Source organism: Paralichthys olivaceus, chromosome 10, assembly GCF_024713975.1.
Source record: "Paralichthys olivaceus isolate ysfri-2021 chromosome 10, ASM2471397v2, whole genome shotgun sequence".
In the NCBI taxonomy this organism is placed as follows: Eukaryota; Metazoa; Chordata; class Actinopteri; order Pleuronectiformes; family Paralichthyidae; genus Paralichthys; species Paralichthys olivaceus.
The window spans coordinates 7,096,434-7,109,588 of record NC_091102.1 but is presented as its reverse complement, the minus strand read 5'-3'; the positions used below and the strand labels follow the sequence as shown (position 1 = coordinate 7,109,588).

At 41.1% G+C, this 13,155-nt stretch overlaps 2 protein-coding genes across 8 annotated transcripts in view; both read left to right on the top strand.

Moving 5' to 3' along the window:
* The window catches only part of LOC109637918 (phospholipid-transporting ATPase IH-like), a 32,038-nt gene extending 23,938 nt beyond the window's left edge, over positions 1-8,100 (top strand). For 2 of the 7 annotated variants that reach the window (XM_069533113.1, XM_069533111.1), the window contains 5 exons: positions 223-288; positions 547-650; positions 746-911; positions 2,219-2,333; positions 5,195-5,332. In XM_069533113.1, the coding sequence (XP_069389214.1) occupies positions 223-288; positions 547-650; positions 746-911; positions 2,219-2,296 (414 nt within the window). In that variant the 3' untranslated portion in view covers positions 2,297-2,333; positions 5,195-5,332. Of the gene's footprint in view, positions 1-222; positions 289-546; positions 651-745; positions 912-2,218; positions 2,334-3,723; positions 3,938-5,194 lie in introns of those variants that run through there. The other 5 variants (XM_069533108.1, XM_069533107.1, XM_069533110.1 and 2 more) reach the window with 4 other exon arrangements.
* A 2,119-nt stretch (positions 8,101-10,219) lies between these two features.
* mcf2lb (mcf.2 cell line derived transforming sequence-like b) overlaps positions 10,220-13,155 on the top strand; it is a 34,863-nt gene continuing 31,927 nt past the window's right edge. Inside the window, exon 1 of the mRNA XM_069533157.1 lies at positions 10,220-10,783. Coding sequence (XP_069389258.1) covers positions 10,705-10,783 — 79 coding nt within the window. The 5' untranslated portion in view covers positions 10,220-10,704. The remainder of the gene's footprint in view (positions 10,784-13,155) is intronic.

The window sequence follows — 13,155 nt, the reverse complement described above, 5'->3', positions numbered from 1 at the left end:
AATGCTGAGAGGTGAAATTAAGATTTTTGGCTCAAACCTTAGAAAAACGTTGCAGAGAATATTCTCTACCCAACTGATCACCTGTACCACAGCAGATATGATGTAAACGTGTCCGCCTGCTCCTCCTCTCGTAGTAAAACCGTAGAGTGTTCACTAATCCACGAGGCAGCTTGTGTGAGCGCCATGGCCTCTAACCCTCGTCTTTCTCCCTCCCCCTCACAGATGTTTGGGAACTGGACCTTCGGGACTCTTGTCTTCACTGTGCTGGTGTTCACCGTTACACTCAAGGTGTGTGAGTCTTCAGAAGTCAGAGGATGGGGGAGAGAGAGACACACACACACACCCACACTCGTGGCTATTATATTGCATAATTCCTACATTTGAAAGTGGTCATTACTATTGCACGTGAGCCCGAGTGTACGCCTGCACAAGCCTGCGGCGCTCTTGTCACTGTTGTTACATAAAATCAGTAAAGCCTGAAGGCAGAGTCATTGACGTTATTGACTGCTCCGGTGTTTACTATGTATTTATTCTTGTTTGTTTCAGCTTGCCTTGGACACACACCACTGGACGTGGATCAATCACTTTGTCATCTGGGGGTCGCTACTTTTCTACGTTATTTTCTCTCTTCTCTGGGGAGGCATCATTTGGTATTATATAGTTTTATCTGCTATCTATCTCCTTAAATGTGTTTTAGCACATTTCTGAAGAAAACCATCATTGTCTCTTTCCTGTTGCTGCTCAGGCCGTTCCTGAACTACCAGAGGATGTACTACGTTTTCATGCAGATGTTGTCCAGTGGTCCAGCGTGGCTCAGTATCATCCTACTCATCACGGTCAGCTTGTTGCCAGATGTCATCAAGAAGGTCCTCTGCAGGGCCATGTGTCCCTCAGCCACCGAACGTGCACAGGTAGGTCCACAGTGAATCTGCTGACGCTTTCAGCCATAGACTATATACAAAGATGGTCGACATGACGGCTTAACAAAAGTGAAGCTAAAGCGTCTCAATCACACCCTGGTGGCTGGATTCAGTACAGGCCGCTAACCCTGGCTCCTCCATGTTAGGGGATGGGACATGGACTAACCTAAAAAGTCAAAGTACATTTTAAATCATTTTTAATTAATTTTTCCAGTCATTTTAATTTGTTTTCTGATGAGCTTGATTTTAATTGGTTATTTGATGCAATAAAAACAAAGCAGTTTTGATTTTAAAGCACATTTCATTTCACAGTGGTAGATGCAATGTGCTGTACACAGACAACAAAAAATTTAAAATAAATTCAAAATCAGAAGGAACTGTTTAAAATATATTTTTGGCAAGATAAAGAGATTAAGAATATAATAAGGGAGATTGAAATAAGTAAAATAAATAAAAAGGATAAAATCTGTAAAAAGATAAAAAATAGGTAAAATAGATAGAAAATTAGTAAAAACATAAAATAAAATGAATTGGTGAAACAGACTCCTGATTGGTTGAGCATGTGTATTTTAGCTTTGTTTTGTGCAACAAGATGAAGAGACATGTCGTCCATCTTTATTTACAGTCTATGCTTTCAATCATCTTGTTCAACTGTCATATTGTAGGAGTTTCGAAAATTGATTTTACATATTGTTAACTAATTGCTTTGCTAAAGCCATTAACCAATAACTTATTAATGCTCTCCCATTTTTAAGATGTTTATGTTTTTGCACCTTCTGGATTAAAACCACCTGCTATAGTTATAGTTCTCTTAAATCCTTGCACATACTTAATATTTTGATAGTAATAAACCATATGAGTGAGCCTCTAATCAGTTCCACTCTATTAACCATCCAGGAAGACCATTAAGACCCTAAAAGCTCAGAGCATCAGCGTGATTTACTGTGACTTCTGTTCCCTGCGGCTTTGCTTCACCTTCCTGTGAAGCCGGCTCCTCCATGAATGGGAAAATAAATGACGGGTCTGACAGATTTCTTCTTCCTGTGCTCTCTCTCTCTTCTCTTTTCTCCCTTGTCACTGCGCCCTAATGGACCGCCCTAATCAAAATTCACACCATCCTCCATTGTTCCTACCTTCTCTCTTCCTTCACCCTTTGCCGCACCACTGCCATCCTCCTTTTTTCTCCTGTCTTCACCCCCTTCATTACCCTCTCCCTTGTCTTCTCCTCTCTTGTTTCCCTCCCCACTGCGCCCGTGTGGCTGTGACTTTCTGCACTCACTCCTTTGTGGTAACTGCAGTCCTCTCGCCCGTGCCTTACTGTGGAGCCGTCCACCATCTTCATGCTTTCTCAGTCCTCCAGCAGAATGAGTTTCTAATTGGCCCAGAGAGACGAGAGAGGAGCAGGAAGAGGAGGTGACTCTCTCTCTCTTTTTTACGCCCTCATCTCTGTGTGCATGGTGGCATGTCCCACTGTAAACCACTGATCACTGTTTCAACACCTCACCTAATGTCAGACTAACCACTGGGGGGCGCTGCTGATGGTGCCATAGTGTTAGTGTGTAAACCAGGTTTCATTCATCCTGTTTGTTCCATTTTTGAAAACATCTTCACAGTGAATGTTTCATGTGTTTTAGAGCAACACTATGTAACTTTCAATGAGCAACAGCTGCAGCCACACGTGAGCTTTGGTTGCGACTTTAAGTCAGTTACAAAGAGCAGATTGTACCCACTCACCAAAGTTACACAGAGCAATGCCAGAGATACACCGTGATCCAAGTCAGTGTATCACCAAACTGATTTTGAAGCTGCTGTCTTAAGGTAGTGTCTTAGATAGTTGCATTGTGTTGCTTTAAGAAAAGTAAGTTGCATGTGTTACATCATGTTTTCATATTTTTCATGTTGTCACCTTGTCTTGGTTTTGTGGAAAATTATATGATATGTTTGTTAGTTCTGCTGGACAGGAAGTTGTTTAAGCTTGCATTGGAAATTGCTGAATTTCTTCCAATCTAAAGCTCCAGCTTCATATCTCATATTGAATAATTAATTATTGAGTAATAATCATGAAAACATTTATTATTATAGATTGACAGTAGGTTAAATGTTAAGCTAAGTTAAGTGTCAACTACTCTAATTTAAATAATAGTAGTTTTTTTGCATTCATTTAAAATGAATATCTTTGAATGCAGCTTATAAAAACAGAGGCCAATTGTTATTTGACATTTCATATTTATTTATAATCTATATTAAATGTATCGTCATGTTATCTTTTAGACATTTGATATTAATAATCAAATAACCTGATTGACAGAAAATGTTTAAAATCCCAAACTAATACTTAGCAAACCTTGTGTTTCTTAAGGTCAATGACACTGTTCACACCTGTTTCTTCTGTCTTGTGGGATCAGATCACAATTAAACTGTGCTAAATATACCTGTGCATCAGTGAAGGTAGACACATGACTGATAGGAAGTCACATTCAATGACTAACGTAACCATAGAGTGACTGTGTTGTCATTGCTTTTCTTGTCAATGTCAAATTTAAAGTAAGAGAATGAAGCTCTGATGCAAAGTTTCTATGGATAATTGGTTTAATTCAAATAACCAGGATACTGTAGTAGTTGATTGCTGTGGATTGTTCTTCAATCAGTTTATCATCATCTACATTCAGAATACATTTTCATCTGCGTTCTGACGGCAGGTGAGGAGTTAAGTCACATTCAGGTGGTTGAATGTTATCAGGTACAAGACACAGGAACTGAGACGATTCCATTATCACCTCCTTTCCTTTAACGTCATCCACAGAAGGTAAGAACGGCCCTGAAGGGTTGTGTGGCTCCTGGCCCTGCTGCCGCAGGGGGCGCCAGTGAGCAGGACTCGCTCCGCCCTGATAGGACCTGTGAGGGAGACAGTGGAGACAAGGCTGCTAGGACCTATGACTCCATGATGTCACACGGCAACTCGCTCGACAAACCCTAGAGTCCCTCCCACCCCCTCTAGGTGGGCTATGGTCGCCATGGTAACAGCCTCACAGAGGGCATCAACAGTGGGGAGTCGGGCTCTTAATGCTGCCGCCGCGATGCTTCCTGCTGCTGCTGTGCATTGTGTGGGGCATGCTGTCATGCTATGGCTCAGGCTTGGGGGGGGGGTTGTTTGGCTGGGTACAGGAAAGTGTTGCTGCACGAGACGTTTCCTTTCGTCAAAACCTACTTTCAGGAATCACAATATCCAATTACCTCTGCTGCGCTGGTTTCAAAGTGCGCTGTGCTTCTCACCGCATGTGGGATGGGAATTAACTTGATCTGTGGAGCAGCAGAAAGAGAAATGTTATCCTACTCTTTATTTAACCCGAGTTACATAGAATCCACTTGTTATGTGCTCGCCAACAATATGCTTGTTCGCCCCCGGGAACGATGTGAAAGAAAAGTTGAGGGTCCAACAGTAAAGGTTGTGGATCAGAGGAGATGATTTACCGTTGACTTCATATCACAGACAAATCTTAAAAGGAAAAAATATTTATCCACGATGCAGCTCATTAGGGTGGTACAGTGGTGCAGTGGTTTCCTGTCGCCTCAAGAGGTTCCTGGTTTGAATCCCAGAGTTTGTTCTTGTAGTTCTTTTGTGTTTGGGTTAGGTTAACTAGAGACTATTGACTGTAGGAGTGAATGTGAGTGTGTTAATCTCTGAATGTTATGTACGAGGCCCGGTCATACACTGGTGACCTTTCTAGGGTGGACCTGCCTCTCGCCCAATGCTAGCTGGGATTGGCTCCATCCCCTACGACCCTCAAAGGATAAGCAGTTAGGATGGATGATGGATGGATGTTTGGTTGGTATTGATGATCTCAGCAAATCTATATACTGTTTTATCTAGGACTATAAGGACCACTGATGACATCTAGTGTTGGAGGGTGAAATTGACAGTGCAGATTTTGTGTTAGTGTCTCAAGCATACTTAATCTAACATGACAATTAATCATGATGGGAATTTTCAGAGGGTTTCTAAAAACAATAATCTTTAAACTCTTTGAACAAATTGAATTTGATCCATTGCATGTGTTCATTAATCATCAAACCAAACATCTGGATGAATAAAACAAACCTCTACCTTCTGATTATAACCCAGTTTTTCACTCTCATGCATCAAGCCGTCTCGCACCTTTCCTCTCTGACAACATCATTGGTTTGATCTGCCTGTTTCTCTTCTAGTTTTTATTTCATTTCCTCTGTTTTTAATTGTCTCATGATCTCACATCCTCCCTCTCTCTTCTCTGTAGGGGCAAGAGAGGCTTTCGCTGGGCGGCGTGGCCGAGTCGACTCCACACTCCTCCCGTCGATCCTACAAAGGCACGAGCATGGACTCCTCTCACCTCCACCTTGGTGCTGCGGAGACGCTGTCGCTACACACGTCCGATCCCCTGCCCCAGAAACTACTGGCCCACTTGGCAGAAGGGGGCCGGGCAGACTTGTGCTCCCTCAGCCCCTACATGCTACGTCTCTCAGGGGCAGGATTCGCCTTCTGCGCTCCAGGGCCCGAGACCTCTGTGTGAACTGGAATGCAAACTCCGAAGTCAGAATCTTGTGGGCTAAAACATGCAGCGTGTAGCACATGCAACCAAGATCTGCTCTTCAGGATCAAGGATTTATAGAACATGTTCACGTGCATCAGAAGCATGGACGCTCCATGCTGAGTTCACCATGTGCATTTACGGGGATGCACCTGAGTGAACAACCCTTTAGATATTCTCCTCCTGACTCCTCATCCTCATCCTTTTCGTTTCCCTGTCCCTGTCTTAGTCTCATCAAAGTCCCTGCTCAAACTCTTACTTGAATAAGTCTAAGAACAGAAGGGGAACCACGTGCGAATGTGCATTGTTTCTTGCACTATGTAACTGTCCTGTTTCCGCATGTCAGCAGGTGGACCCATTTTACTCCTCGTCCTCATTTTAGTCCTTGTCCTCATTTTCGGTCCCACGTTCTTGCCTGTTCCTCCACCTTTGTGTCCTTTCTTTTTTTGCATTTGAAAACATTTATGTACAGTTCCGTGGTCTGGCCAAGTCAAGGGGGGAAGCCGTCAAGCTCAGCCCTTTAGGTGTGCGTGCGTGTGCATGTGCGAGAGTGTATGCATGAATTTGCCTGTTCTTCTACGTTTGTATGTGACACACCTTTGCCTTACAGGTAACCACACTGCAGCAGGCTAGGAGCCAAAGGAGAAATGTGTTTTAAAAACAAAAAAATAGAAGCAAACGTGGTGTATTATATTACTAAGCCTTACACACACACATCAGCTGGAGGAGAGAAATGGGGAAAATCTGAAGAGGGATGTGCAGTATTCTCGCCGCCCTGCCTTAATTCATAGATTTTCAGTGGATTATATTTCTAGGTCATTGTAAGCATGTCTGGAGAGAGCGAGGAGGTCTAGAGGGCATATATGTCTGGTACACTGCGCCTGTTCCTCTTCCTCCTTTTCTTTTACCCTCACGATAGCGTCACACTTCGTTTCCTTTCTCTTCTGCCACTGTCGCATGTCGGATCTCTGCTGCATGCCGGTCCCTTGTCCTCCTTCGTCCAAGACATCATCGCTCATCTCAAACAGTTTCCTCCGAAATAATGAGCACACTGTACCTACACGCGCCCCCACGTGGCCATGAAGGGTAACAGCAGCAGTCGTTTAGTTTTTATTTATGATGTCTTGCCACTCCTCTCTGTTGCATTGTGCTCGTGCGTTTGCTGCCATGCTGGGTGTAATGCAAAACTTAAGTAAGAATGTCCTGTAGTCAAATTATGATATGAAGGTTTTTTACCTTTCCCTGTGTTGCATTAATCCATGAGTTTGTTTTCTGTATTCTAAAATTATTGATGGCACTCACTGTTTATGTATGGATGTAACTTAAAAAATCTTTTGATATGTATTCTACAGAGAAGGGTTGTAAATATGGTCTGTTGTCATGTTGGACACTTGAATCAGCGATGCCACAATCAAATCAGTGCGAATGTTGGAACTGATTTGTCCATCATGTCCTCCAGCGGAAGATTGTAGCTCATTATGGATGAACCTCTTTTCTGCATTTCTAACATCTGAAGTCCTCTTTTTTCCAAAGCATATCTGTCGTCGTTGCATCGCGAGTGACCGGACTCGTGAAGTCTTGAATGTCAGATTCCGAAGCATTTTTGTATGTTGTTTATACAGTTTATTTTCATACACATCACACATCTGCCAACATTTATAGATTCTGTATTTTTGATGATTTATCAGTTCGGCTGGAGGAGTCTGGAGTTTTTCTCACTCAAACCTCCGCAAGTGATTTTTTGACCCGCTGTGGCTCAACATCCTGACCTCAGTTGTTTTCAAGGAAAGGCCTTTGTACTTGTTATGCAGTGTCACTGTACTTTAATGACGTGATGGGGAGCCCTTTGTAGTCATTCTTCACACACTGTTTTTTTTTTTAGGTAGATCGTCCGCAGCTCAGTTTTTTCACTTCTTGTCATTTTTGTGTTGTCCATTGTGGAAATTTCTTTTGCTACTTTTGTATCCCAGAGAGAAGAACTGTATTTTAACTCCATTAGAATGTGTGTTTAAGTTTGTAACCAAAATGAGAGCATACGTATATGATTTATTAGAGATTTACCAATAGGTCTACACACTGCACTTTGTTCTAGAAGAGATCCGTTTCCCCCTGAAAACAAGGTCTACTGTCCGTCGACTGGGGTTTATATTATTCCTCACAAGTTATTTTTCTAAGAAGATTGTAGTGGGGGAGAGAGAGGGAAAGAGAAAAAGTGACCAAATGACTTGACATGGAATGGGTTTATCACACCAGCCTTCTAACTGCTGATCAGAATGTCAAACTGCTTTTCTAAGTCCATCAGCACAAGAGCAGGTGCTCGTCCCGTAACTCCTGAGCTTGGCAAAGGTCTGAAACATTGACTTCGGTGCTCTGAGCAGCACGCTTCATATCATACCCTCAGTACAGCACTGTTTGTATTACTAAACAGGTTTTGAGATATTACTTTTTTTGTGCGGGGGGGTGGGGGGCGGGGATACAGATTTTAAAAGTTCACTTGTTGACTTTTTTGCCAGCCTGTCTGTAGCAAATGAGGGCAAAGCACTGTATTGTCATTCTGCTTGTAATAAAGACAGAGAAAAAACTCTTGTCCCCTGATTCTGTTGTATAAACGTTGATTAACTGGTATTGTCTTGATTTTGTTTGTTGTTTGTTTGTGAGCATGTTTCACGTGGTGCAAGGATGGAACATGGTCCAAGAAAGAACTTGTTTTTGGCATTTATCCACACAAAGGACTCATCTAATACTTTCTTAAACATTTCAAGCTCAGGCATTTTAGTTTTTACATTTTCACCAATTATAAAAAGTAATAAATAAGTAAACATGCAATATAAGAGCAAGGAAGTATAAAATACAATTAAAAAAGAAATTACATATAAAAGTGAAACAGAATATAAACAGTTTAATGTATTGCCCTCGGCCATTGAATTCCCCCCCAAAAAAATTTCACAATAATTTCCTTTTAACACTTTTTGATTCGTTCCGCCTACGGAGGAGCAGAAGTCATGATAGCAGGGACTCTTGTATTTTACATATTTCATATATTCAACTTCTCTGGATTTAGACGATAGAGATTGATTTTTATGTGGAATGTGAAATGTTCCCATCAGCCTTTAGACTAAAGAGCTAACTTTGAATCTTTCAACAGAGGAATCACTAACTGGCAGATCAGAACTTTCAACTTCTTTCACTGACTTCACTCAGGTGTTCAACTTTAAGGTGAGTTTTAAATCCTTTTCTTATTATTTTATTTTTGAATGGACATAATTTGAGTTGGGTTTTTTTTTTTTTTTACAAATACATCAAATTAAGTTATATTCAACCACTTAAAGTGTATTATATACAAGACAGGTGTTAATTAAAGGTGAATCAAGGCTCTATTCGACGGAGTTGGACAGTTTGGGAGTTTTCCACATTTTAACGAACTCAGACATATTGACAGATCTGAATAACCGCAAGGAAACACATCTTCATCTATTCATAATAAATCATTGATGACTGCAAATGAACAACAGGCATCAGATCATGTAATCATCATTGGTGCGCATTTTCTCCAAACATTACGTCACGGGCGTATGAAGCATCATAATTAGAGCACGTCAGAGTGATTTCAAAATAAAAGGCGACCTTCCTGAAAATGGGACGTGACACGAGCAGTTTGTGCAGGAAGGAGATGTTGAGGTAAGAAAATAATCCACTAATTGATAAAGAAAAATTCAGAAACAGTTTGAACTGTATAAACTAATGATAAATACAATTAATTATAAGAAAACAATTAAGAGGCTCCTTCCAACTCCTTCTTTTTATGTGTGAACTAGCACAACACTGCTAATCTTCTTCTTTCAATCAGATATAGAAGGTTCCCTCATATTTATCATTAGCTGTCACACTCACAATGGAAAGGTTTTTAAAAAGTTACTAAAATCAATTCAGCACAACCAAATATATCGTTTTATTCTTTTCTTTTAACTTTTTAGACATAGCTAACATGGCTAATGTCAGAAGAGCAGGGAATCATGGAGATCTGGTGAGTTCACTTCTTTCTGCATTTCAACCTGTTTCTTTTATTTTCATATTCCATTTGAGTCAGTCTGGATCCACAAAAAGAGTTTAACGTGTAGGTTAGCATAACTTAGCATAGCTCTTAATGTCTTGAAAGTCAAAATACCTTTTTTTAACATTACTTGTGCACACAAGATAAAGAAATGTCACCTTTAGGACTTTTGAGGCTCCCTTACAATTGTTTAAATGTAATTGTATGTCTTGGTTTTCCTGTATGTAAACAGTTTTCAATAAATAGGATTCTCATATTGGTTGCTTTAGTGGATGCATAAATAATGTTATGTATTTTGTAATGGTTACTGATGACACACATTACTATATATTGCTTTATGTTTATCATGCAGAAGAATTATAAATATTGTGTGAGCAAGTTAAAAGCTTGTACCAAAGGGGCATAAACATTCATTCAACATTCTTCAAGACCCATGAATTGTAGTGTCGGACAAATGCAACAGAAATATTCACATTTATGAAAAACTACAGACATTTCTGTCATAACCCTGTTTGATCACATGGTGGCAATGCTCCATAACCCATGTTGAACAGTAGGTGTACTGTTTGTTTCATGACACAGCTGTTATACCTTTCCTCAACTCTGGGTGTCGCTGTTGTATCAGTTGTTTGTGTTAAACTGCACTGCTGACCTTCACTTCCCCTCCCCCTCTCTGTCTGCAGGGTTCGCACGGGTTTGCACTATCATGAGTGCTGAAGCCCAAGCATGCATGTGTGCGAATGAGGCTGCCATCTCTACTGCTGGCATCCTGTGTTCTGCACCCCTCTCTGGAGGACTCGACTCTGCAGCTAAGCTGTCGCAGCCGTAGCTGCCTTAGCATCACTCACTCTCACTCACTCTCTGCCGCATCCTCTCCATCTTCCCACAAGCATCCCGAGCTGCACACACCCCCTGCTTCTTGAATCTCTCTCGTCTTCTCTTTAAACAAGACTGCAGCCAGGCTCGCACATCCTTGGCTATTTCACCCTGCTGCCTCCCTCTCTCTCCTTCTGCTTAGCTGGGCTTGTCACTGCAGCGGTCCCCATCTCCCATCCTCTTCCACCATCATCCGCTCTCTGAAGCTCCGGTAAAAGCAGGCAAGCTGTCTCTTCTTCCCGTTAAAGTGTCTATCGGCTGGGCAGCTGGTCTTCCACTGTCCCTCTGGAGGATGATCCTGTGGATGAAAACGGAGGAGATGGCCCTGGGGGAGCTGCTGGAGAGACTGAGGACTGTCACCCAAAGCATAGGTGGGTGACACACACACACAACACAGTACAGCGGATTCTTGATGCAGAATTATCACGTCAACAATCTATGAAGCGTTGTTTCTGCAGAAAATCAAACCAGGTGTAATGTGCTGTTGCTCTGGGTGTTTCTGCCTCAGGCCAGTGTTTTTGTGTCGACCTGCTCATTCTTACGATTGGAAATGTGATATTTACCCATTTCATTTGATCCCACAAGAGAGAGAAGCATTACATGATGTTGTGAGGACAGGAGATGAAATTCTGTATTTCCAATCATTATATGTAAACATTGTTATTATTATTATGATGGAAAAGAGAAATTGAATTTCAAATGTAATCAATACTCAGAAATTTTGCTTATATGCAAAAAAACACAAGCGGCAGACAGGTTGATTTGTGTTCTAATACATTACCTCACTGATTCTTTTTCCTCTGTACCAGTTACAATATTTAGTATATGATCAGAAAAAAGTGTTAAGAGCAGACATAGGAGAAACAGTGATCTATATATGATTGCCACACCTCTGTATTAATGGACAGCTTGATACTTAACATAGTCTTGTCACCTGCAGGTAGTCATGCTACAAGCTACAGTGTGTTTTTGTGGATCTGTCAATGTCCTTACATACAAACTAGAAGAGCTCAGCAGAAAAAAAAAACGTTTTGGGCTTTTAAATCCAGCTAATTCTATTTCTGAACCGTTGTTTTTTTTACATGACACTAGGCTGTAGATGTGATGACCTGATGTCGCTGCTGCATGTGTCACTACTGATGTCTGCTTCTCTTCTCTTTTGATCTATAATCCACTCATTTTCTGTTTACCTAGTTAAGAGAAGCCATGGCTGCTCATTTAGTGACTCTTCTTTAGCTGTATTTCTCGCAACTGTGTGTATGTATATGTACAGTATGTGGAATGAGAAGGAATAATTCTTAGTCAGTATTGTACCCCAGATTTCCCATTTTACTTGATTTTAAACGGATGCATCATTAATACAACATGGTGGGCTCTAGTTCAATTCTTTCCTTCTCAGATGGTAAAAGAAAGACAGGAGTGAGTGGGTGGGCATGAGGAAGGAGGGGGACATAGCTTAACCCAAGCTAGCAGAATGAAAATGCTCAGACTACAGATCTGCAGGTGATTTACTTGCTTCACAGCTCCACTACAAACATGCTTAAACAAAATGGAAAACAAAAGTCATAGCTTGCTCTTTCCATGCGCAGACATTTCAGTGTATACTTAACGTTTGCAGTCCTGGTCAGCATTCTGTTTATAAGGCAGTGTGACAGGAGTTTGCCGTGGCAGGGGGATGAGAGCTGTAATTGGCTCAGAGATGAGAGTCTAAGGCTGATCACAGAAGACAGCAGAGAGGAAGAGAGTCCGAGGAACAAGAGAGATCCAGGGAAAGAAAGTCAAGTGACGATGAAAAGGATTTAGCATTGTCTAATCTGTTGAATTACTCCCTCCCCTTCGAATGTGTTGAAGGTGTCGTTAAAATGCAGAAAACAGAGAACAGAGTTTTTTTTTTTTCCTTCTCCCCTGAGAGACAGTTACAGACACATCTTGTGGGATTATCTGAGCTGTGCATGTAACATGAGAGGACATGCAGTATCCTCAAAATCAAACAAATCATCTGCAGGTGCAGTGATCCTGTCCTTCCATCCTAATCACCCAGTCAACGCGGGGCAGTGATACATAGCACAATGAGCTTATTTCGAGCTTTAGCACAAACATAACTCAGGTGATGGATACATGTTTGCATTTCATTTAACTGCAAATAAAAAAAACAAACTGAGGTTTATAACAGAAGGATAGAAACAAGACTAACAGTTACAATATTTACCATATTCTAGTTTAGCATGTTGCTGTGCTAACATCCATGTTAACATGCTAAAAAAGAGCCTGACCGATCTGCATTTTTGGGATTGATATGAGGGAGTATACATTCTGAACATGATTCATCATAAGATGTTGCTATCAAACCTAGATGAACAATTAATGAATTACCAAAGTTATTACAATTCACCCAGAAGGGAATATGAATGATTGTACCAAGTATAATGGCAGTTAAATCTCCACCTTTTATTGTGGAGGCAAAGTGAAAAGATTGCTACAGTCAGTGGGATACGTCACCTGGGAACCTTTAGTGTCTGTGCTGAATTTCATGGCAATCCATCCAACAGGGGTGTGACCTACTAGGTGACATTGCCCTCCGTAGTCATGCCATTAGCATGACTAATGATATACATATGATATCATTAGCCATGACATGAAAAATTATGCACATTAAGTTCTACTAACCTCTGATTGTAATTTTATTCTATAGGGGGTTTATATCTCATCAGTAAATTGAAAAAGAAAAACCACAGTAAGTTTG